General features: G+C 48.3%; 1 protein-coding gene across 1 annotated transcript in view; it reads left to right on the top strand.

Annotated features, from left to right (window-relative positions):
• The first annotated feature begins 487 nt into the window (after positions 1 to 487).
• Positions 488 to 26267, top strand: part of KCNK12 (potassium two pore domain channel subfamily K member 12) — a 48694-nt gene continuing 22914 nt past the window's right edge. Inside the window, exon 1 of the mRNA XM_074341108.1 lies at positions 488 to 1510. Coding sequence (XP_074197209.1) covers positions 1120 to 1510 — 391 coding nt within the window. The 5' untranslated portion in view covers positions 488 to 1119. The remainder of the gene's footprint in view (positions 1511 to 26267) is intronic.

Genomic DNA, 26267 nt, shown 5'->3' with positions numbered 1-26267 from the left:
TACCGCCCGCTCGGTAGGAAGGGGGAGGAGACGCCCTCATTCCCTGGTCGCCCGGAGCCAAGTGATCCTACCCCCACTCCTAAGCGGGATTGTTTCCCCAAAGGAACCCTCAGAGACCTCGCGCTGTGGATGGATCCAGGAAGAAGAAGCGAGCAAGAGGGAACTTAAACTCAGGACTAGGGCCGGAGAACCCGGTGTCGGGGGATTAGCATCGTTTGGCCCCAGCAGCTGAGACAGCAGGGCACCATCAAGTTGAGCAAAGTTTGGCGGCAGCCTGGAGATAAGGGAGCGATTCTGGAGCCGAAGTGCTGGGAGGGGCTGGACTGGGTTCCCTGGCAGGGTGGTAGCCAACACCGCAGTCAGACACCTGCTTCGGTGCCCCGCATTAGTGCCACCAGAACGACTGAGAGGCGTCGCAGGAGCCCAACTCCCCACCCCTTCCCTCCCTTCCTTACTCCCCACCCCCCAACACCCCGCCCCGGGCGCCGGTGACTCCGCCTCTCTGTGCCGGGCGGCTCTCCGGCTGGAGCTGCAAAGGGAGCGCTTCCCCGGACTCCGCTCAGTTCCGAGGCTCCGAAGCCGACGCCGCCAGCTCAATCCCGGGGGCGGGAGCTGGACTGCCCGCAGAGCCAGCGCCCGGGAGTCGCCGAGCCAGGAACGCCTCATGGGACGCCCCCGGGGTCTCTTTTCGTGCCCTAAAGCCGCGTCCCAGTCCTAGGCGCCCGGGCTCTACAGCCCGCCCCGCCCGCAGCTCGCGGCCTGCCTGGAGAGGAGTATGAGGCCCGGGGCCCCGCAGACGCCGGCCACAAGGCGGCAGGGGCCTAGCTTCAGACCCCCGCGCCCGAGGGCGGCGGTTGAGGAGCCGCGGGATCCGGCGAGGCGTCGGGGCGCGGAAAGGAGCGCTCCAGCTCCGGCGCCCGGAGGGCCGCGGGAACCGTGTGCGGCCTGAGCCCCAAGGAGGAGGCGGAGGCGCCCTGCCGTCCCGGCTCTGGAGGAGGCGGCGAGGGGCGCGGCAGCCCCCGACCCCTGGCCACCATCCTCACTCTTCTGCTCCCGCCGAGGGGATGTCGCGGCCCAGGCCCCGAGCGCCGCCCCGGCCCTGGGGCTGAGCTCCGGACCATGTCCTCCCGCAGCCCCCGGCCCCCGCCCCGCCGCTGCCGCCGCCGCCTGCCGCGCCCCTCCTGCTGCTGCTGCTGCTGCCGCCGCTCGCACCTCAACGAAGACACCGGCCGCTTCGTGCTGCTGGCGGCGCTCATCGGCCTCTACCTGGTGGCGGGCGCCACAGTCTTCTCGGCGCTCGAGAGCCCGGGAGAGGCGGAGGCGCGGGCGCGCTGGGGCGCCACTCTGCGCAACTTCAGCGCGGCGCACGGAGTGGCCGAGCCGGAGCTGCGCGCCTTCCTCCGGCACTACGAGGCCGCGCTGGCCGCAGGCGTCCGAGCCGACGCGCTGCGCCCACGCTGGGACTTTCCCGGCGCCTTCTACTTCGTGGGCACCGTGGTATCGACCATAGGTGAGCGACGCGCCCCGCGCGCAACTTTCCTCTCTGAGCCTTTCACCTGCCGTCCCTTCCACTGCTCAGGGCTCTATCGGCGTCCCTCGCCTCCCTCTTCCCTTCTAATGCCCGGTTGCCTACTTTCATCTCGCCTGCTCCTCCCGCGCGTCCCCCTCCTCCTGCCCCATCTCTCTCTTTTCTAGCTTTCAGCACAGGAGGTGGCCTGAGAGGCCCATCTCTGGCACTCACCCAGCAGCGACTGCCTGGCAGAGAGGCTAAATGGGGAGAACCCTCACTCAGGCGCTGGGCAGACCCGGGGCCACCCGCGCGCTCCAGCACTTGCCAGCTCGGTGACCTAACCTCGTGTGTCTCAGTTTTCGCTTCTAAAAAAGCACTTGGGAGAATATGTAACAAGGGCCTGCTGCTTCCTTCCTATTTCTCACACTCCCTGGTCCTCAGTTTCCTCATCCAGGTGATTTGGAAAGCCCTTCTTCTCTCCTCTCACAGCATTTTTATCTTCTCTCTCTTTCCCCCCACCTTCTCTCTTCTTTTACCACGCGTTTTCCCTAGAGTCTTCTAGCTCTTTTACCCTGAGGAAGGTGACCACTTTCCGCAGAATAATCCCTAGATCTCCTTCTCACTTTTTTCCTGCAGTCTACACCACGTCCTCCGGAAAGAAAAGCCTATTAGACTTGGAGAATAGGACCTCAGCCGTTCTTGTTCTGAGCCTCTCTTGCTTTTCTCCCCTTACTCCCTCCACCCTTCTGCAACTTCCCCTCCAATTTCTTGACCTCTCTTCTTTGTTACTTTGCTGTCTTTTCCAATCATGAACCCATTAGAGCTTATGATTTTGCAACCATACAAAAAATGCTGTGTATATATTCTTTGAAGCCCCCCACTCTTCCTTTCAGTCCTCTAAGCCTCTTCTGTAGAGATTCTGGAGCCACCACTGCTCCCCACTCCCCCCCTTCTTCTTATCCTCTCATCAACTTTTCCCATCCTCCCCTCCTTTTCCTGGGCCCTGGGAGTCATATGAAACAGACCTCCTCCCCAGTTGCTGTATAGAGTGCAGAATAAACACAATGTTTTCACTTTGGCAAGACTTTGTGTGTGTCCCATCCACTCCTGAGTCCCAGGGTGGAAGAAGGCACTTGGCTGGTGGTACCTCTCATCACCCCAAGGCACTGTCTCTTGGTAGTAGTTTTGGAGGAGCAGGCTGGATTCACTGGGCTGAGAAGTGAGGGATTTCATAGACATACCTTCAGTGGGTAGGTTCTGGGCTGGTTTGGTGTGCCAGCTTAAAGACAGGGGCATGGACTAACTGACCAGTATAAGCCACTGCAGATGGCGGCTGGGAGGGAGAGAGAAAGATTGCATCCACGTGCAGAATATGAGCAGCTAGCTCTCTGAGAGTATATGTATAGTCTACGAAAGGGCTTCCGTTCAATGATTTTTCATGTGTCATGTTTGATCTGATTACTTTAAATAGAAAAAGCAAATATGGCCCAGGTCCAAAGCACACACAAATTGGATAAAAATAACCTTTAAAAGCTATATCATGTTGTTATGGTGATTGAAGATATAAAATGACCCCCTTAAAAAAATCCCCTTTTAAGAGCTGCATCAAGTTGCTATAGCAACTGAACGGTTATTTTTTTTAAGTGCTTTAAAAGTACTAAAGATGCTAAGTCCTGGAAAATGACATCATACATTCATAGCTCATTATTGATTTGTGCTCTTCCTCTTGTAAACACACCCTTTTGCTCTCTTCCACCTAGAGGCACACCTGTGCATATATTGGGCAGTCACAGCATTTCTTTCCCAGTGGCATGTTCTGGCTTTGGCTTCCTAAAGGAACCCACAAACTAAAAGGAAAGGTGATAGCAGTGTCCTCTTCCCCATCACGGCACGAGTGCATCCAAATGGGGCCTCATTCCAGTGACCTGTGGTCTCTGTGCATCTTTGATAAACTCCCATCAATGTCTTCATTCACTGTCCAGCCACAGCTTTTAAAGCTTTTCTTAGCTCTTTGCACAAAATCAAGTCAGAGTGTTGGCAAATTGCCCTAAGCCCAACCTTTTAATCTCCTGGCTGAATTGGCCATTCTTCAGTCAAGCAGAAAGGAACTATGTTCTCTTTTCTTTTCTTTTCTTTTTTTTTTTTTAATATGTTCTCTTTCTTGATTTGTGTTTTGGGATGTAGGCAAGCAGTGTCAGAGGGCTACCCTGAAGCTTGTGGCTATATTACAAATGACCCAGCACATTGTTTCCAAAATCTGCTGCAGGGAGACGTGTATCTTCGAGAGGAGCTGCACTCAGGGATGAGAACCAGCCCATGGACAGCTCAGCACTGAACTGCTCTTTGCAGGGGTGCCAGGAGAGCCACATGAGAAGTAGTGTCTTTGTCAGTTATCCACCTGCTGTCGTGGTGTGGGGCAGTGGTTCAAATTGGTCACTTCTGTCAGTCAGAAAGGTTCTGCTGAATCCTGAAGTAGCCTGATGTTTATTTCAGCCTTCTTTGCAAAATGTATGTGAGTAAGATTTAAGTAAAGACCTACATACGTCAGTTTCTCTTCTGTTTATAGAGTTCCTTCCCCTCAAATGCCCTGAGTCTTCAGAGACAATTATTATTATTACTGGTGCTTTTATGGATTCAGCAGCTCAGGGAGCCAAAACTGAGTCCAAAATGGGCAGTCAGGATTCTCTATCTGCCACCTCACTCAGCAAAGAGGAAAATTAGCATGCACTCAGTTTTATTTGATCAGAGAATATCATAGTGGGCATGGTACATGCAGCAATGTGGACATTTTTGTGTGTTGTACAGACCCAGCTAAATGATTTATCTGGGCTTTATTCATTCATCCCATAAATATGACATATTGTGTTTATCAGGCCCGGGTGCTATATTTTGAAAGGTTAAAGGTTATTCTACAAGGCAAAGGTGAAGCATATTCCAATATGGGCAGTTGGATTGCAGTGTTCATAGGTACATCTTGGCTAGCCTCACTAATGAGGATTGGAACAAGGAGGGGTCCTTTGGTTCAATCCCATGTGGTGCACAGTCTTAAGGGAACTGTCTCAGGTCATAGTTAATTGCATGTTCAGCTGGGTCCAGAATCTAAGTTTCACAGTGTTTATTCTACAAATTTCATTCATATAATTCATGGGCACATTCTTGTTTGAGACAGAAGTATTTAATAATAGGTATGTGTGTGTCCGACACCACAGCAGGGCTGTGGAGGAGGACTGGTCTGTTGGTCAGGCCAAAAACTGATTAAAACAAAGTTTTCCAGAGAAAACTTGAAGGATCAGACAAATCTTAGAAGTCAGACAGCATAGAAGCATCTGGCAAGTCTTAGACAGCTGGGAAGACAAGAGCCAGTCCTAAGAAAATCAGAGACAGGAGTGCTAGCAAGTAGAAGACATTTGGGTAAACTCCAGTCCAAGGACAGAAGCCAGTTACTCTCTCTCTTCTTTTGCATCTATGTGTGTATATGTGTATGTGTGTATGTGTGTGTAGGGGAGGGTAAGGGGCAGGACTGGGCCTTCAGCTAGAGGTAGCCATAGAACAAAAGTTCAGTTGTGGCTGTGTGTACTTAGATGAAACATCATGATGAGATGGAATATTTGTCCTGACATTTGAACAGGGCCCCATATCCAGAGCTAGGTAATTTGCAACTATGTAGACATACAGGTGTGTCCACATGACACAGATCCAGGGGGAGGATTTGCCAGTGATTGTTCAGGCTGAATAGAAAGTCAGTCTGAATAGCTCAAGCAAAATGAAAATCTACTTTGTGGTCTAAATTATTCATACTGATTGCTTACACTGAACTGAAATCCTGGGCAATTATTATTTCTCCCATTTATGCTATGTGACATATTTCCAAGGGGTTGAAATCAAGTTTCTGTTAATGTAAATGCATCCATTTATTCATTCCTCCAGTTAACAAAATCCAAGACAAGCATAACTCATAACCATGTATGTGTGGCCTTTGGCATGTTGTTATCTGCCTCTCCCGTAATTCCATGAATTCCTGAAGACAGTGGCTTGTGTTCTTTTAGTACTAAACAGTATTCTTGGAGGCAGTCTCTAGCTCAGATATTCAAACAATCCAAAGAGTATTAATCTATCATTTCACATCCTAAAGGATGCTTTATTGGCTTACTTTGAAAAGATTAAAAGGAAACTCGCTACTGGGTTTTAATTATGCAACTGCTGTCAGACTTACACATAGGGAGGAACATATTTAAAAGTCTTTCTCAAATGGCAGCTTGATATAAACAGAAATATTTTTCCTTCCTTTTATTAGGTTTTCTGGCAGCATATTTTAGCTAAAAAGCTAAAACCATGCCGCTATAGACGGGATGGTGTAGGTATAAGAGATGTCACTTTTGGCACTGCATAATTTAGCTTGCTACTTTCAGAATTAAGCATATTTAATTATTCAACTGCGAGATTAGTAACAAGTCCTAACTTTTTTCTTCTTTTTTAACATGGATTTTAAAAAACTTTTTTGCTTCAGAGGAAACTAAGACATTAGAAGACCGAAATGTCACTAGCACATTTATATTCGGTTTTCTTTTGACATGTATGTAATCCAGCTGAAGGTGGCTCGGATAACAGGAGTGAAATACGTTACCCAGAAGGAGAGGAGCATGCTTCCTCGCTTATTCCTCTCATCAGGTATTTTTTATTGGAAGATGATGGCATGACAACTCTGAAGGACATTTAGGTGGGAAAATCCATCATTAGATGGAGAGCAAGGAAATGTATTCTCATTCACTGCTCTGTCCTCAACACCCAGCACTGGACCCAGTAAACTCTCAGTAATTATAATAACTCATAATACTCTGCCCTTACACAACTGTTTTCATTTTTGCAAGTTCCCCTGCAGTTCTCTGTCATATCTTTTGTAGGTTAAAAAAAAAAAACAAAAGGAACTAATTGACAAGTGCTGAGCTGCTTTTGATAACATTATATCATCAGTGTTGTTTCCATATTGCCACATACTTTCACATATTCATTTTAGTGGGTGCATAATATTCTATCTAATCGATGTTCTGTAATTTGCTACCCCGATTGCTGGGTAGCTGGGTGTGGTTCCCAGTTTGGGGGGCTATTTTGAGTAATGCCACAGTGCTTATCTTTATGCAGATGACCTTGTCTTTCTGCAGTATCTCCTTGGGTTGAATTCCTATGGGTGAAATTGCTAGTCAGTGGACACTGCCATCTTTACGGCTCTTGTGGCCAGCCCCTTTGTAGTGAAGGACTGTCTGGTCTCTCCTAAGATGAGCCTACAACCTCTACAAAACCTAGAAGAGACTGGACAGTTACCCAGCTAATTGCACCAGGGAAACAGGCCACAGGTTCACTTGGTTTTCTCCAGGATTGCACTCAGTCCTAGGGGCTAAGCTGCCCCCAGAACGAGGCTGTGGCTTCAGCGCCTTCAGCCTCCCTTGCTTTAAAGAGAGCCATTTCCCTTGGGAAATTTTGGGTGAGTGGAGAAGGGCAGGAAGGGAAACAGGAACAGCTGCCCGGCCATCAAAGACAGAGAGCAGGTACCTGGACCCTCTTCCCTCCTGTCCCCTGTACTCCCAGGGATGACTGCCGCCACTCCTGGGCCAAGCCAGCTGAGGGAGAGCATTCTTCCCTTTGGTCTTGACTGTGCCCAAGGACCCCAGCCTGGATTGGCCCAGAATTGTGTCACATGGAACAGAGAACTATCTCTAGAGCATTCCAGCTGGATAGCACCTTAAAAATCCTCCAGAACTTTCCCCAAGCATTTAGACCATTTTGTCAACCAAAGCCAACAAGCAGCCCATTACAGAAAACAGACAGCAGCCCAGCTGCTCTAATTTGGGGTAGGGGCCGGCCCATCAGGCCTCTTCTTGGATGCCATGCACTCGCCGAATGCTTCTCTGAGGAGCCCTAGAGCTCCTCAAGACCAACCTGAAGAGGGCTAACTTAGCCTTGATCCTCATTTTACATAGGTTCAGAGAGGGAGAGAGGTTGTCCAAGGTTGCACAAGTCAGAGGGGCATTTGCCGAGAGCTGGAGCTGACCCAGGACCTGCCTGTGTGGATTCTGAGGTACTTGAGCTTTCACTGCCTTGGAAGAGTTTCCTGAATACTACTGAATCTTCACACACACACACACACCCCCCAAATGACACGACAAGTACAGAACCAGATCCAGCCATGGCTCTTCTGAGCAGGTATCAGGCTTCCCAGAAGGGGTGAAAGTTAAGCAGTGCATCAAGGACAAAGGGGAGTAGCTTGGAGAGAGGAGCAGCAAAGTAAGTCAAGTGCCTTGGAGGGTTCCTCCAGGGTGAAGCTCCTGCTCCATCTGAAGATGGTGGTGGAGCCTTGGGTCCATGTTTAAAGGTGGGGCTCAGTGCCAACTACAGTGGGACTCTCTGCACCCTTGCATGGTGACCTCAGGTTCAGAGGAGCTGAGACAATGCAAAGAGCCACTGTGTTCCTGTGCTCAGCCCCAGCCTTGGTCTTCCCCAGTCTCCTGCCCGCCCCCTTGTTTCTGCCCAGCTCCACTGACCTTCCCAGGATCCCGGGCTCGGCTAATGGCTGCAAGTAAAAACAAACCAGAGTGTGGGGGGCCTGGGCTAAGGTGGGCTCACTGGGCAGATTCAGCCTCTGATCTCACTTGGGGTCAGTGACAGGGTTTTTATGAAGAGAAGGTTGGAGGGACAGAGGGTCTTGAGGCTATTAGAACAATGGACTTCCCATGGGCTGAGAAAGTACAGGGCAGGTGCTGGTAGAGAAAGTATGAGAATCGAAGCCCCTTGGCCCTCACCCCAAGCCAGCTCTGGGCCCCAGAAAGTTCTGTCCTGAGCCAGGCCATTCCCTTGCCAATCGCCAGGTCTAGTTCTTCCTCAGGGGAACTTAGGCCCCTTCCAGCAGTCAACGGCTGCAGTGAAGGATGTTCTGGACCCCATCTGTGTCACCTCCTCCCTGGGCTCGGGCAACCCCAGCTCAAGGCTAAGCGCCCAGCTCACTAGCAGGTCAGTGGGGACGGGTGTGCCTGGGCCCCATGAAGGGTTGAGCTCTGGGGGACTCGCTCTGTCTGCTTCCCCCAGATCCCAGAGGACTCATCCCCAGCTGACCCCAGGATGGAGCTTCCAGAATCCTGTCATTTCAAGTTTTCCAGTGTCTGGATACAATGTCATTATACTCACAGTAACAGAGACTGTGGACCAGCAAGGCAGGAAAGCACAGAGAAGTGCTTCTCAAACTATAAAGTGCATGTGAATCACCAGGCTCTTGTCAAAATGCAGTAGGTCTATGTGGGACCTGAGACTATATTCCTCACAGGCTCCCAGTGAGGTTCCCAGAATGCACTGGGACTAGCAAGGGTGTAGAGAAGCAGTGGCAAGTCAGGGACTTGCAGCCTGGACCCCCTCTGTGGCTCACTGGCTGCACTGCTGAGGGCAGGACACATCACCATGCGGAGCCTCAGTGCCTCCATTCCTAATAGCAAGGAGTGCCGGCGGTCACTTGATTCCCTTCCAGCTCTGATGTTCTCATATCTGGGAAGGCTATTTGCTCATATCCACTGGTGTAGTTTAGTGTAGACTAAAGGCACCAACTCTGCAAACTGGGCTCTGGTCCCAATTCTGCCACTTACAAGCCATGTGCGCCTGGTGAACAGCTGTACCTCTTCCTACCTTGGTTTCCTCCTCTGTAAAGTGAGGATGACAGCATTTCCTGCCCCATGGGTGATTTCAAGGATTGAGTGAGCTAATGTATGTGTGCAGTGCCTGGCAAGCCCTCGGAAAGCATCAGCTCCTCAGGACTGTGCAAGCCTCGTGGGCAAGCCCTGTGCTGCCTCCCCGTGTGGGGGGAAACTGAGGCACAGTTCATCCCCAATCCACTACTCTTGTGTATAGCTCTCTAGGTTTCAGCACTCCCTGCAGGGTAACATTGGCTACTGTCTCCAGGGCGTGTTGTTGTCCTATGCTGTTATATAGCTGGCCTGGAAGGGTGTTTTTAAAAATGCATTTTCTTTGGTTCCTCAACTAGAATGTATTAATAATTTCTCATGTGTATGCTCTTTAATCTTTTTAAATAACTTGTTTGGTGAGTGACTGAGTGACGGTTTACACCAGTGTCCCCTGGTGCCACACCCCTGCCCACCCTCCTGGTTTAGTGGGCTGGGGCCTCTTGGCAGTGCTTGGGCTTAGGGGAAGGTCATGGAGCTGAGACCAGCAGAGAAGCCAGATGTGGCTGAGACCTGGCCTTGCCACACTTCTCTGAGGTGGATCTGGTTGTTGGGACTGTGAGTGGAGGTGGCCAGAGGATGGAACTGAGGCAAACAGCCCCACTGCCCATGGAAGCCAGGGTGGTGCTCCAGGCCCCCAGGCCCAAATCTCACTTTATACCCTTCTCTCTGGGGCTACTACAGCTCCCCTGATGGGTGGAGAAAACATTCCCAGTCCTAGGGCAAGACAGGGGAGTCTGCAGGCCTGCCACCATCTCCCCTGTCCAGATTCCACCATGCCAGCAGCCAGGACCTTTGTTATGGGGAGCAAGAGGAGTAACTGAAGCATCACTGGTCTCATTGATTGTCACCCCCAACACACATGTGTTGTGCTTGTCTGTTTACTGTGTTTTTACCCATGTTTACTCAAGAACCTCCCCCAAACCTAGGACAGCAAAGAGGATGCTATTATCCAATTTGACAGATGATGAGACAGGCTCAGAGAGGTTAAGCGACTTGCCTGGGGTTGCACAGCAAGGGAGTCAATGGCAGGATAGAGGATTCGTGGCTCCTGACTGCACAGCACTCTCTGCTGCACCTGAGCCATGCTCGACCACAGAAGGGGCAGAGTTAAAGCCTAGTCTGGCATCTGCCGGGTTGTGGGAGCAGAGGAGGCAAAAATGAGGAGGGGTCAGCAAGGGCTCAAATCCAGTTTAGGGATTTGGATTTGGCTGTGCTGTGCTCCTGGTAGCCCCAGTGGCTACACTGAGCCAAGTGCTGCCTGCTTTCCATCCTTCACATCCCTACGCCCTTTGTAAGGAAGGCTGCAGGCAGGCAAGGGACGTGCTTCATGCAGAGCTCACTAGAACTCTGGGAGCCATGTTAGTGGGAAATTTGGGGGCCCACTACACCAAGCTCCTGTCCAGAGAAAGGACCTCATGACCCAAGGGCCCTCAGCCTGGCACTTAGGATAGCAGCAGTGGACATGGAGAGGCGGGAACAGAAAAGCAAATAATCAGAAGGCCGGCACTTGGGCACACCAGCCAGGAAAGTCTGGGGACACAGCCAGCTTAGGACTGCCCAAGGTCATGTCCTGGAGGCAAATCTGCACAGACATTGAGGGAATGCATGAAACCAGGCACCTGCCAGTGCACTCCCATCTCTAGCCACACTTCTGGCCATCCCCTCTCTGCCCCAATCCCTCTCCCCACCTTCCTACAGCTCCAGGCACTTTCAGCCTCCAGGCCATCACTCATGCTGTTTTCTCCACCTGGAATGCTCTTCCCTTTCTCTCTGTTTTCCACCAAGTGAACTTGGCCTTCAAGGTGCAGCTCAAACGAGGCCACTAGAACGAGACCTTCTTGGAGCCCCTGTTACTGCCCCCAGACATGTGGTCATCGTCTGTTTCTATGCCCATTACCCTGGCAATCATGCGAGCCTCTGTTGGGTGGAATAAGGTATGTCAAAAGCAGGCACAGGACCCAGCACCTAGTAGGTGTCCTTTCTCCTCCCTCCAGGTCAGAAGCAGTGCCCTAGTGGTGCTTGTCACTGCTACAGTTAATGACAATAATAGCCATATGGCAGCAGCCATGCATTGAATGGCTACTATGAAGTGGGCACTGTGTCTGGAGATGGAGATAATTAAAAAGCAAAGAGGTAGTTTCTGTAAATCATGGAGCTTAACACTTGGCACAGAGCAGGTGATTAATCAACGTATGTTGAATGGAAGGAATGAATCAATGAGTGTGAGTAACTGAAAACCTTGGACGGCTGGAAACAATAAAAAGGGAGTGGAAAAAGCTGGGCCCAGGCTGGGCTCCAGGAACCTCCCAACGCCTCCCTCTCCCTCCCCGCCCTGTGGAGTCAAGGGGACTGGCTGTGCACTGGCCCTTCTGCTGGGCCATTGGTTTAATGATCTCTCAGGAGCTGGCAGGTGTGCAGCAGCCAGCCGGCTCATTCTGGCTGGGGCTCCCCTGGCTGAGAGTGCTGTCTCCGTGGCTCTCTGAGTCAGCTAGGTCCTTGTCCTACCCTGCCTGGGGCCCGGCAGAATCACTGGAGTGAAACCAAATCAGACAATTCTGAGCCTCAGCCCCCAGTGCCCTAGGAATGGTGGGAAAAGGTCAGTCCTGAACAATGAGGTCAGGCTTCTGGTCCCAGCTCTCCCACTGACCCAAAGGCCCTATCTGGCCCTGGCCTGGGCCACAGCCCCTAGCCTCAAGGAAGCCCTGCTGAATTCCACTTCTGAGCCCAATAGTTCCACCTTCTCCATCACCTGTCTGTGGCACAAGCCTGAGAAACCAGATGTTGGTTCACCAATTGGACAGAAGTCGTATCAGTAACTAAATGGAATTCCACAAATCCAGAAAGCCACCCACCCAGCCTGAAATACTTGGGGAAGCTTTTAGTGGAATGGGGTGTCCCAGCATTCTGGAAAGTTACAGCTCAGATGAACACAAACCCAAATCACACTCCGCGTGACTTCTCCCTAATCCTTTCCAAATGGCCACAATCTCATTCCCTTGCTGCCAAGTGTTCTGAATTTTGAGCACCAGGACCTGCCAGAAATGCTGCAGGGACAGCCCAGGCCAGAGAGGGAAAGGAAAACACAAAACTCTGCCCACATTGAGTGGAACCGCATGGCCTGACCCTCCTAGCGCCCCAAAGCCTATCTCTTCTGTTCTCTGTTCCATCTCCCAATGCCTGGCACTGGGCTTGGCACATGGGAGGGGCTCTATGAATATATGTGGAATGAATGTAAATTTGAATAATTGGCCATTTCCATGATTTTCAGCTCTACCTAGGCACCGGTTTAAGAAAAAGTAAAATATGAAAATCTCCACCTACAAATCAGATGATGATTCACCTTGTAAAAGAAAGCTTCAGTTTGCAAAGAGATTTACTCCAGGGCTTTTGTAAGTCACCAGGCACTCTAGTGCATTTAAAGTGAGATGCACCGTGCAACCAGGGTGTCAGGAACCTAGCAACTGCATCAAGTCCCCTTCACTGCCATTGCCACCTTCACACAAGCCTAAGGCAGCCCAGTCCCTAAAGTCAAGGGGCTTTGGTCAAATTAGTGAGCAATACACATGACCCAGTGAGTAATTCATAAGCGTGTATGACAAGAGCTGATGTGGGTGGTGCGCCCTATACTGACTGGAGCCATCCAGCCAGCGGAGTGTGTGCTCAACGTTCGGAAAGTGCCTTATAAAGCTCTGCAATATGCATTGTTCAGCCAAGCAGGTGGGGACTATATGTGTCTCCATTTTAAGAATGAAGAAATCTGTATCACCTGTATCACCAAGAGACAGTTTGTAGTGTGATACATGGTTAGGGAGAGATGCTGAGGAACCTGGCCTGAGTGAGAATTTCAACTCTACCATTCATTAGTGGGGTTGCCAGGGACCGTCTCCTGCCCATTCCCTGAACAAGTCCAGCTCACTGCCTTCCTCTCCACCCCCATCTCCTGTCTTCCAGGCATGATCCAGCCAATACCTGGGCCTCACATTCCTTGACCATCTCATCCACAACAATGTTTTAATCCATCTCACTCTAGCAGGTACTTGGTTCTACCTGTGTCCTTGCTATGACCAGTAAACTGTATGATCTTCAAAGCTCTCACTTTCTGACCACCACCTCCCATCCTTCCAGCTCTCATCCTCTGTTGCCCCAATATAATATTCCTACCTCAAACCTGCAGTCTCCTTCTCTGATATTTCCTTCATCTTTTTTGGGTCCTCATTTCTTTTCTAATCCAGCTTAGATTCACTCCCTCTGTAAAGACCCTTAACTTCCTTGCCCCTCTATCACCCTGCATTGTGCCCCTGTCCTGACACTGCCACCATCAAAATGCCAGCTTTCCACCTATTCCTTATCTGCTCCCAAGCCACTAAATGTGGCTGGAGAAAATCATGCAGAGATGCTGACTGGTCCAACTTTAAATGAGTGACCCTGGGGACCAGCCGGACACTCCATGCTGGCAGACCTTCCTACCACCTTCCTACTGTGTCTGTTCACCACTTATCCTCCTCCCATACCCCTACTGTCTGCTCACACTTCACTGAGAAAATAAAAGTAATCAGACAGGGACTCTCTTATCTTTACAACCCCAAATCCATTTATCGTGTGGAGCTGCTTCTTCCTTATGACAGCAGATGGATCGTCCACTTGTAAATGTCTGCTTCACTGGGTCCCATCCCCTCTGACTTTCTCAAACACTTCGTTTCTGCCATTACCCACCCCATGCATTGTCAAGCTGTCTCCCATCAGTATGCAGGCTTGCTGTATTTTCTTTCTTCTTCATAGACGACTCCCTTGACCCCTGCATCGCTCTCCAGCTCCCTCCCCAATTCTCTGCTCCTCTTTACAGGAAAAGTTCTCAAAAGAACAGTCAACATCTCCCTTCCTCCACTAGATCCATGTCACTCAGGAGTCCATCCCATATTTCCACTGAATCTGCTCTTCAAAGATCCCCTGTGGCCTCCTTTCTGCAAATCCAAGGATGACCTCCCTGTCCTCATCTTACTCAGAATCCCAGCAATGTTTGACACCACTGGCCACTTCTCCTTGAAATCCTCTTTTCTCTTAGCTTCTGAAACACTGCACTCTCCTTGAGCCTCATTGGCTGCTGTCCTATCTCCTTCGCTGAATCCCCTCCTCCATATGATCTCTCATTGTTGGAGGGATCCACACTCAGTCCTGAGACCTTTCTCCCTGGATTCTCTCTCCAGACAATGTCATCTCACCTGTAGGGGAGGAAAACTGTTTTCCTCTATCCTCTTAGGTTCTGTATCTGGGATTCTACAAATTAAAGCAGCAAAGGACAGATTAACATGGGAAAAGGCTTATTATATATGCATATGAAGGCCTTTATAGAAAAGAACTGAAGACCCAAAGAAGCAGTTAAGCCAGGGGCTTATATACCATTTTAACAAAGAGCACTAAATTGTGGAGAAGTGATAAGGCACAGGGGTTTGGGCTTCCAGGAATGGCAAATTGTGAAGAGGTAAATATATGGGGGAAACTAAGGGAAGATAAGGGTTATTTTAGTAAGGCTTGTTGTGCAGACTCTATCTTGTGCAATCTTGGGGTGAGAAGAGTGTCTCTGGTGATTAAGAGCTATTCTTCTCTTCCTGGTATAGTTGAGGAGTGGGGAGACACCTTCACAAAGGGAAATTTTTACTGTACATTTGGGCAGATAGGGGAATGGTAGATAGTTTTCCCTGTCTGCTGTTTCTCTATTGCCTCCAGCTAAGAATAATCCTTATGCCAAAGTTGCGTATCTTGAGGTGATGTTCTCTGACCCCCCCTCATACCCCATGGCTTTAAACTCTATCTATTTGCTGATGACTTCCAGATGAATAACCCCAGTATTCCACATTATGCTTCAAGACCATGGGTCCAACAGCCTACTTGACATCTCCACGTGGATGTCTAGTATGTATCAAAATTTTAAAAGACCAAAATAGAACTCTTGAGTTCTGCTCTATTACAGTCCTTCTCACCTCAATAAATGGCACCATCACGAGGAGCTGTCCTAATTCCTCTTTCTCCCTAATCTTCCATATTCATCATCAAGTCCTCTCAGCTCAATCTGCAAAATACAATCCAATTCCATCCCCTCGTTTCTGTGCCTGTCACCACTGGTCTACTCTCATCACAACCATCATATGCTGCTGGGGCAACTAAATCAGACTCCTAACCAATTCTCCAGCTTCCTCTCTGCTATCTGACAACCTCTTCTCCACACAGAAGCCAAAGAGATCTTTGAAACTACACATCAGTCCAGTCCTTCCTGTGTTTGAAGCCCATCAGTGACTTCCCGTTGTAGGAAATCCGACTCTTCACCATGACCTTCAGGCCCTGTGTGATCTGGCCCTGCCTCCTCTCAGCCTCACTGGTACTGCTCTCCTCTTTGCTTAACTCACTATAGCCAGACTGGACTCATGAGACCTCAGGGTATTTTCACCTGCTGTTCCTGCTCCTTGGAGCCCCAGTCCCTCTGTCTTAGCGTGGCTAACTTCTCAACCGCACTCAAGCCTCAGTGTCTAAAACTAAAATGCACCCCTCTGAGGAGCCTTCTCTAATCACCTGACTACAGTAGCGTCCCCCACTCACCCCAGCCCCTGCCATCACACTGCTGTCTTGTTAGCGCATGTACCACTTTCCTAAATCATCCACTTCCTATATTTGTTTACTTGTTTGTCACCTGACCTCTAGCCATTCCCTGCTCCATGAGAACAGGGGTCTTGTCCCTTCTCATCCACTGTTACATTCCCAAAGCCTAGCACAACACCTAGTGTTTGTCAAACAAATAAACAAACTTCCAAAGCTTCTGTTTTCACATCTATAAAATGGGAATAGAACAGTGCCAATCTCACATGGTTGTTGGGAGCACTATATGAGACCAGGCATGTAGGTGCTTCCTCTGGCTGTGGCATTTAATAAGGACTCTAATAGAGCTCGTGGTTTTACTAAGAAATTATCTGGCTGAGGTAATGCAGTCAGTGGCAAAGCTGGACCTCATGGCAAGGTCTCTGACCCCAGATCCTTTGCTCATTCCCATGTGTCTGATGCCACCTCTCAGGTGGCAGGGTAGGCTTGAGGGAGCAGTGTGAGGCCAGGACCAGCCTGGCTTGGGTATGTTAAGGAACAATGACAGGTAAAACTGCTTTAATATGTTTAGGTCATGTTGGAGGGCCTTGAAAGCAGGGCAGAAACGCCTAGACTTGACATGGGGAACAATAAGGAGCCATTGCACGTTCTCGAGCAAGAGTGTAATGTGATGATGGGTGTTTGAGATGAGCATTCTGGCTGATTAGTCACTGTGTAGTTATGCCATTAAATCAGGCAATCTAGTTAGTCTAAATTGTCGGTCTCTAGACTGCCTGGAAACAACCAGATAATTGCAAAGTCCCTTGTTTTGGCTGTTCACTTTGAACATTTAAATCAGCCCACTACCAGCTGTCCCCTTCACTTTATGGGGAGCTTATGTGTCTCTATAGGTGGCAAATCCTTGAGGAATACATACTTAGTTTGTAATATTCATCTCTGAACTGCCACGTGCTTCCAGACTCATTCAAAAGGATTGCCAATGTATATTGTTTCTTCATGAGCTCTAAGTGGCTCATGATATGATAGTTCTAATTTTATTTTATAGCTATTGGTGTACACACTTTGAACAAAGAGCAGAATTTGGCACGTTCAACTTGGAAGCTGTGTACAAATCTTTCGCACAATGATGTCTGCCTCACTGGGTCGTGGGGAGGACCTTCACATGATAGGCCGAGGGTCAATAAACGCTTGTTAACTTGTTTATGAGACAGCCAGAGGATGCTGAATATTTGTATGCAGAGTGATTTGGGTGGAGGGAGTTAGGGATAGAGGCCAAGGATCCTGTGGCCTTTGGAAAGGAGAAAAGGAGGCGTGAGAGATGTTTTCAGGAGCCAAATGGCATGATCTAGTGGCCAGCATTCAGCATGACTCAATATGACCCCCACTAATCTTGGGTCTCACTCTCTTCCTCTCCCATTTCTTGACATCAAGGTCACACATGAAGATCCAGGCAAAGGGGCTGACTGTGGCCCTGGGGATCTCTACGATGCAGCCAGGGATTTGTGTGCATGTCTAACAGTGGGAGGAAGGGAGCACAGGATGCTGCAGCTGCACAGTGGGTGCGGAGTGCAGCCAGGCTGAGGCCGGAGGAGAAAGCCCCTCCTCCAAAGCTGGGTTCAGCAGGTCAGCCCTCCCCTCCCAGCTCAGAGACTGCTGAGGGCAGCCTCCGGTGCCATGCAGTGAGAAAGGCACCAGAGAATGAGGGCCTGAATGCAACAGAGGTTGGTGTGTAGCAACGACCTTAATTCATGGCTCCTTTGTCCCTAGAATCACTTTAACCGTCTTCTAAATCCCTGGTTTATATCTTTTTTTAAAATGTTTTTCCATAAAATTTCTTCTTTTATAGCTGTTTATGGCTGAAGGGCACCCTAGCTTCAGACTTGGAGCTGAGTACTCTAATTAATTCTATCCCAGTTCCTGGCCCTTCCCTCTCCCCTGGGCTGAGCACAGAGGAAAGAGCTGATGCAGACCCTACAGGGAGGGGTCCAGTTCTCTGTGTGATGTGATTAAATGAGCCAGCATCTGCAAGGCTCTTCTCCCTTGTAATTTTTCCAGGGTTTCCAACCCCAGAGTGGTGCCACTGTGGTGACACACATGGTATTTAGAGCACCTCCCAGCCCCTCTGGTCTATACACTGGGCAGCCTGTGATTAAGAGTTATATTTTCAACCAATGGCTTGCCTTCCCTAGAACTGGCACCAAAATGTTTTATGCATTGAGTCCAGAACAAACTTAAGGTATGGATGCAGTATGTGTTTGTGTGTGTGTATGTGTGTTACTGATTTCATATTCTATACACAGCAGTGAACAAGGCTTCAAAGTCCCCACTATATGGAGCTAACATTCCTGTTGAGGGAGGCAGGCAACAAATAAACAAGTGTCAGACAGAGAAATGCTACAAAAAGGGTAACAGAATGGAGTGATAAAAGTGGGGGTGCTTTTCTTGACAGGGTGATCCAAAAGGGTCTCTGATGACATGACCCATGGGCAAAGACATGGAGTGAAGCAAGGGAGAAAGCCATGTGGTTACCTGGTGGAAGACTATTCCAGCAAGTGCCATGGTCCTTAAGCAGGAGCTTGCATGGTGTGTTGGAGGAGCAGCAAGGAGACCAATGTGGCTAGAATAGTGTTTGAAGGAGGGTCAAGTGGGAGAGTGTTAGAATGTGAAGTCAGACAATAGCCAAGGACTAGATCAAGCAGGGTCTATGGGCCATGGCAAGGCCTTCAGATTTTACTCTGAGTGAAATGGGGAGTTATTGGAGGGTTGTGAGAAGAGAAGTGAGATGACCTTATATTTGTAGGGGAGAAAGTATAGAAGCATGGAAACCAGTTAGGAGGGGCTTGAAATATTCCAGATGAGATATGGTGGTGACTTGGACAAGAGTGTGATGGGCAGTGCCAGAGAAAAGTGATTAGATCTTTCAGAATATTTTTCAGAAAAGATACATTCACTGGGTATAGAAATCTAGGTTGAAGGGCTGTTCTTTTGTTTTTTGTTTTTAATTTCAGCACTTTAAAGGTTGTTTTCTGGCTTGCATAGTTTCTGACAAGAAGTCTTTGTTTTATCTTTGTTTATGTGTAAGTGATGTGCCTTTTTTTTCTCTGGCTACTTTTAAGATTTTCTCTTCATCCCTGATTTTCAGCAATTTGATTTCGATGTGCTCAGTATAGTTTTGTGTGTGTGTTTATCCTACTAGGGGCTTACTGAATTTCTTGGATCTCTGTGTTTATACATTTTATTAACTTTGAAAAAATGTTGACATTGTTTCTTCAAATCATCTTTTTGTTGCCCCACCATCTTTTTTTCTTTTTTGGACTCCAATTACATATATGTTTGACCACCTGATATTGTTTCACAGGTAACTGAGGCTCTTGTTTTTGCTTTCTCTTTTATTTTTCAGTCTTCTTTTCCCCCTCACTGTACTTCATTTGGGATAGTTTTTATTGCTATGTCTTCAAGTTCAATCTTTTTTTCCTGCAGTGTCTAATCTACTATTAATCCTATACAGTGAAATTTTCATTTCAAATATTATATTCCTAAAATTCCACTTAGTTCTTTTTATATTTTTTCCATTTCTCTCATAATGTTCACCTTTTCCTTGAAATCCTTGAGCATATTTAATACATTTATAACAAATATTTAAATGTCTTCACTAATTCCCTAATCTCTGCCATTCCCAGGGCTGTTTCTGTTGACAGATCTCTCCCTTGTTTGTGGATTACATGTTCCTTATTCTTTGCATGTCTCATAACTTTTTATTAGAGACTAGAATATTGTGAGTTTTCCATTTTTGATGTTTGATTATGTTGTACTCCTTTAAACAGGGTTGGACTCTGTTATGGCAGACAGTTACTTATAGATAAGCTACTTATAGATAAATTTGATCTTTTTTCAAGGCTTGTTTTTAAGCTTTTTAAAGTCAGATCTAAAAGAGACTTTTCCCTGGGACTAGTTTAACCACAGTATTAGGGCATAACCTTTCTGGGGCTCTACTGAATGACTTGTGTATTCACTACAAGCTCTCCACCCTGGTTGGTGGGAACTCAGGTGATTCCTGGTCTGTGAGAACTCTGGGAGTTGTTTGACTTACAGCTCTCTGAGAACTCTTCTATCTTGAAAGTTTTTTCCCCCTTAGTCTTGAGTTTCACTTTACACATGCACAGACTATTATTCAACCAAATACTCAGAGGAACCCCTGCACAGATTTCCAGAGCTCTTTCTCTTGGTAGTTCCTTCCTCTCCACAGTATGTTACCCTGCAAGTCTGCTTTTTTTGTTTTGTAGCTGCCTTGTCTTCCCTGAACTCAAATCTCTGTTTCCTCAATTCAGTGAGACTGCTGAGTTCTGATTCCCCCCTCTCTTATTGCTTTCTGAAAACTGCCTCCAAACAGAAAACCAGGGCAGTCAAAGGTCTCACCTTGTTTGTTTCCTTCTCTCAGGGACCAGAATCTTATACTACCTGTTTTCCAGTGTCTGAAAATAACTATTTCATAAATTTCATCCAGTTTCCTAGTTGTTTATGTTGGGAAGGAAGTCTAGATCCAGCTATTCCCTCATGGCCTGAAGCAAAAATCAAGAGTTAGATCTTGGATATATTTTGAAAGTAGAGTAGTAGGATTTGCTAATAGATTAGATATAGAGTATGAGATTAAAAAAAAAAGAATCAAAAAGGACTCTAAGACTTTTGACCTTAGCAACTGGAAGGATGGACTTGCCATTTACTGAGATAAGAAAAGCTTTAAAAGAATCAAGGAAGGGGTGATTGGGAGGGAGATGAGAATCAAGAGCTCAGTTTTTAAAGTATTTATTTTGAGATGTCTCTTAGACTTCAAATTGGATGTCAGTTAGGCAGTTGGGATTGAGATCCAAATTTAGGATTTGTGAGCTGATGGACCATTGGTTCTTAACCCTGGTTACAGTGATACTCAAATCACTTAAGAAACTTAAAAAAGGGGGTTGAGCCAAGATGGCATAGTAGACTCACAGCTCACCCTTTCCCACAAATACACCAAGAATTACATCCACAGACCCACTGAATCACATAGAACACCTACTGAACTCTGGCAGAGTGTCTCTCATTTCAAAATACAGGAGGATCCTCACAAAATCCGATAAACAACAAACTTATACTGTATAGCACAGGGAACTATATTCAATATCTTGTAGCAACTTATGGTTAAAAAGAATATGAAAATGAATTTTAAAAAAAGAAAGAAACTTTTAAAAAAGTCAATGTTCAGACCTGACCTTAGGCCAGTTCAGTCAGAATCTCCGGGGGTCAGACCTGGGAATTGATATTTTTAAAAGTTCTCCAGATGATTCTAATGTGCAGGTAAGGATAAGACCCCCTCTTCTGTGTGTTATTTAAAGCCCCACCAAATATCAGCTAGGACAGTGCTCTCAATCCTGGCTGCATGTTAAAATTACTTGGGGAGCCTTTAAAAGTCTTGATGCCCAGATTATCTCCTCCACCCCAGCCCCTACCCCACCAGTCCAAATGCATCATTCTCTCTGGGGGTAGGGCTTGGGAATTCATATTTTGTTAAACTCCTCAGGTAACTCCAATATACAGCCAAGGTCAGAACCAAGGAGCCCTAGGGCGAGCTTGTGGAACCCAGAAGAGAAGCGATCTGAAGATGGAGCCTTAGTGGTTTTGAAGATGAAGAGAGATGGGGACTGAGATAGGAGAGCTGAGCTGGAGGGAGAGGTGCCAGGCTTTCCTCTGATGTCTGAACTGTGGCTGTCCACTCACACTTAAGAACTAGAATCGAAACTCAGACTGGCAGCTCTGTGTGCATAGGTGGGCTTGTGGACTCAAGCTTCTGTTTAGGTCAGTAGGTGAGCCACCAGCCATTATCTGTGCCACGTTGCCCAGACCCTAGTCTCCCCAGGGTTCTTGGGATCAGCTTGTCTCCCTCCCCTCCTCAGCTAGAACCCTCTCTGAGCTGCTCCCACCTTCACTGGTCACCACTCTCTCACCTGCCAGTTCACCTTTGCAAAGTCTGTTGAAATTCCTCATCCACTGGAAATCTCTCTCCCCATTCTCATTGTTTGTGCCTCTATATCCCTTTATCATCGTTTCAATAGATTCTTAGGAGGGAGAGTAGATAACATCAGGTGATGAGATGATCATTTTAAACCTGAAGTCTCCCAGCCTTTTTAAATGTGAGGATCACTTTAAAAGCTAGAAATATTATTACAGAACCCACACGACAGAAGTCACATACACTTTCAGTATCCATTCGTTAATATGGAAAATACATATTGATCCATAAAGTCCTCTGAACTAATTCAGTACCACTTCTAAATGCATTTTTCCTCATCATAAAACCATTTATATATGTTTGGAAACCCAGAGCACAAGCATGTACAAGAAAGTTATGACAGCTGAGAACAATACTCACTGAACAAATCAATTCAGATGCCTTTGCAGTAACTGCAGAGTCATAGGATTCCAAGCCTCATGACTGGGACCCACAGTGCAAGGCCCTGGGAAGCCACTGGATATTTTGAATGGGGGAAGGGCTGTTCCTGGGGCCCTTAAGTGCTGCTTCCTTTACAGTTTTTCCCCATCAGTCCGGTCCGGTCCATAGTTGTCTTTCTCTGGGAGGTTAATGTGGGGTGGATTCCTCCCCAAGAGAGCAGGGAGGTAATGCCAGCTGGCCTCCTGAGCAAATTATTTCCCCAAAGGAAACAAAAGAAGCTTAGTGAAATTCAGTCTGGGTTTTTTATTCATTCTACTGCCTTCCTCTTCTCGATTCTTCCTTATGTCCCATCTTAGACACCCTGTTCCTTGTTCTCTAACAGTTACCACAAATGGTCAACATTTCCCATGCTAAGTGCTGTAATCCTCATCACCTCCGATGGAAGTAGGTACAATTCTTACCCTCGTTTTACAGATGAAGAAACTGAGGCAAAGAGAAGTTAAACAGCTTTCTTAGATCCAAAGAGCTAGCGAGCGATGGAACTGAGAGTCTAACCCAGGTGGGCCTGCTGCCTCTGCCATCCGCCTCCCCCCTTCCCTGGGTGGCAGAGTTTGTGCTGCCTGGATGATGAGGAATTTAGAAACATAAAAGGTACTTAATAAGTGATTGAATCGTGGAAAGACAGGAACCTGTATCCAGGCCTCCCAAAGGGCCTGTCCTCTGGCAGCAGCCTCCCTGGTTTCCTCCAGGGGACCCTCCTTTACAGTGTCAGGGTTCTGCACACTGGCCTTAGCCCCTACAAGCCCGAGGGTAGTTAACATTCCCCTTGCTGCACCCTCAGCTCTCACCAAACTAGACCTGGTATCGCGTACCTCTGGGTCCTTAGTACAGAGTTACCTCTGCCCAGAATACCCTCTCCTGTCCATCCCCCTGCACTGACCCACAATCCACGTGGCATTCAAAGGCCACTTCCTCTACAGAGCCCACCCTGATGATACAGACTTCAACGACCCTCCTTCTTCATTTTGCTTCTATCAGTGATTATGTGACCACTCAGCCCTGACCCCTTGCTGCCTTACTTTCTCAGAGATGAATGACTTCCCACCCCACCATGGAGTCTGATCCTGACTTTAAAAAAATGATAAAATGAGTTGTGTGTAATTCATGAAAATAATGGATGCCCATTAGCACACTTGAAAAAGAAGCACAAAGAAGTGAAAGGAAAAAAAAATCCTCACATCTGCACCACCACAAATCTTTTTTTCTGGACAAAAATTTGCAGTCTTGCTTTTTATACACATAATGTAGAAACAAACTTTTCAAGCATCCCTGTTGTTGGATATGTAGTATTCCTTGCAGAGGACATGCTATAGTTTCTCAGAAGCATGACTGCATCCCTCCCAGACCTAGCCAAGGACCCCCAGGAGGGTGCTGCTAAAGACTCTGTGAATGAGTAATTGGCTTGGGGTGGGTTGGTAGAAAGAGGGTGGGTTATGTTTGGTGCGTGATACGTGTTAGCTACAGGGGGGCCGTTTAGAAGGCTGGAAAATTACAGAGAGCTCATGCTGAGCCCACGTCTGCCAGCAAAGGGCATTTAAAACAGATCCCAGGAAATTATAGTTTTTGCAATCTCTGTGTTACTCAGACAGGAAAGTACACAAGAGTGATATGTTTTAGCAAGAACACAAAACAATGGTGCTGGCCATCTCAAGGGCCTGGGAAGGCAGCGTTTGAAAGAGAAAGGCTTTCCCAGGTGCTGTTCTCAATAAGCAAGCCCTGTCATTCAGAGCTGACATGGTGCAGGGCGCACACAGAGATGCAGGGCTTCCCTGAACTATGAGGCCTTGATGGACTGGCTGAGACTATGCTAAAAATTAATATGATGAGAATTCCTTCAGCCTGTTTTATCCCTGAGACACCATGTGTATGTTGAGGGGGAGGTGGGGGGTCGGGGCAGCAAAGCAGGGGTGTGGGTATGTCTGTGTATCTGACATCAGGGTCGACAAGGTCTGCCTCCTTTGAGACAGTGGAGTCAGTCTAAATGTAAGAGGTGACGCTGGAGGTTTCAAGAATGTTGCTTGGCCTTTTGCTGCCACCAAAAGCTGAGGGAGGGCAGGCCCTGGAGACTCGGCACCACATCTGGGGGACTCTGCTCTGGGGAGCAGTGATGGGGCAGCCTCCTGGCTCCTTGCTGAAAAGCAGCTCTGCCCTCCTCCCCTTGGTGGTAGAATGGATATGAGCACTGAAGCTGGTGGACAATGCCCCACTCTTTGGCAGAGGGATGGGAAACAGAGACTTTAAAAATGTTGAACATCCTTCCGCAGATCTCCAGAATCACAGCGGCAGGGGGAGAGGAGGGGACCAGCCATTCCCACCCCAGCTTGCTGGCCAGCTCCTAGAAGACCAGTCCAGGGGCAGTGTCCAGGGCCTCAGGACCGTCCTTTCTCCCAAAGAGCCGACAGGGCACATGCCTGGGGGAAAACATCCTGTTGCCTTCTAGGGTGTCTATCCAGCCATGGGGCAGGAGTACCCAGCAGGACAGCTGAACTTTCCACAGGTTTCTGCTCTGAAAGCCCCAGACAGTGTTGTCACAGACTGGCAAGGGGAGGGCCAAACACCGTGGGGTCACTGACCCGAATTCTGACACCACCTCCACCACTTATTTGCCTTAGACCATGCCTTTCTGAGCCTCAGATTGTGCATCTGAAAACAGGATAATAGCACCACCATCATAGATGGCTAGGGGAAAGATATATAAACTGTGTGTGAAAATATCCTCTAAAACCACAAACCCCACAGAAGCCTGGAAAGGGAAGTGACGCAGTGCAGTGAACAGGGCTTTAAAAAAAAAAAAGTAGTTGTCTTCTTTGCTGTTGTGGTGGGGTTGTAGCTGGTGGTGGTGAAAGGGTCTGCTATATAAGGCCCTGGAAGCTCTTTTTTTCATAGTTACATGGACAATCCTGCTCAAGTAAATTGACATTCCCACCTCAAATAATTCCTTTAAAGAGCATATAATGGCATGTCGGTGTGTAGACTGATTCATGTATTTATTCACTGGGGTAGAAAGCATTTCCTCCAGCCAGTGCTGAACACCTGGAGGCTTCTCCTTGTCTTGTCCTGCATGGCCCCATGGCACGTGCTGGCTTCCTGCACACTCGGCCTCGCGCAGGCAGCAGAGGCCTGGACACCTCCCCCGGTTTCCGTACTCTCACCTCACACTATCCCTCCTAGGACCTCAAGGGTCCCAGTGATTTCTCTGATAAAACAAGAACCTATCCAGTGTGGCCAGGGTCCAGCTGAAATCTCCCTGAGGCTCCTGAAAGCCCAGCCTGGCTGCAGGACCTCAGAACAGCTCAGGGTTGCTGGGACCCACTCGTAGGAGACCCTCTCCTCAGAGGCACTTTAAGGATTATGAAAGTATAAGTCTAGACTAATTTTTTTAAACCCCCCCCCCAAAAAACCCTTCTTATTCTGTTTATTGAGCATCTACTAAATACCCGGTATTGTGTTAAATCTGTGTGGGATTAGTATCTGGCCAGTGATGCAATGGATAACAGGTCTGACTACCAATCAAAAGACTCTAAGTGAGATGAGCATCATGACTCATTTGCAAAGTCCTTGGGCTGGGCACGTTCTGGAGAGGTTGTGAGCAGCAGTCAGCCTCCTCACAATCCACAGGTGCACCAGGAAGACTAAACTCTGGCCTGGGAGCCCGAGCCTGCTGTGGGGGTTAGGAGAGCTGGACATCAGAGAGAGCCTCAAGGGGGGAGCACCTGAGAAGCGTGGGGTCTGGGGGGTGTGGTCCCTGCTGGAGGAATCCCCCGTCCTGACAGAGGCAGCTGGTTCCTTGGCTGCCCCCATCTCACCCAGGAGGTTATTGCTCTGGGTAGAAACAGTCCCCTGCAGTTAGCAGGATAAATATAAACACAGCCTCCTGATCAAGGCTCAGAAACTAAGCTTTGCATCTGAGCTCCCTGCAGCCTCTGCTGCTGCAGAAAGCAGAACTAGCAATGCAGGGCTTCTG

This window comes from Camelus bactrianus, chromosome 15 (genome assembly GCF_048773025.1).
Source record: "Camelus bactrianus isolate YW-2024 breed Bactrian camel chromosome 15, ASM4877302v1, whole genome shotgun sequence".
Lineage (NCBI taxonomy): Eukaryota > Metazoa > Chordata > Mammalia > Artiodactyla > Camelidae > Camelus > Camelus bactrianus.
The sequence above is the reverse complement of the archived record's forward strand: the minus strand, read 5'-3'. Positions and strand labels throughout refer to the sequence as shown.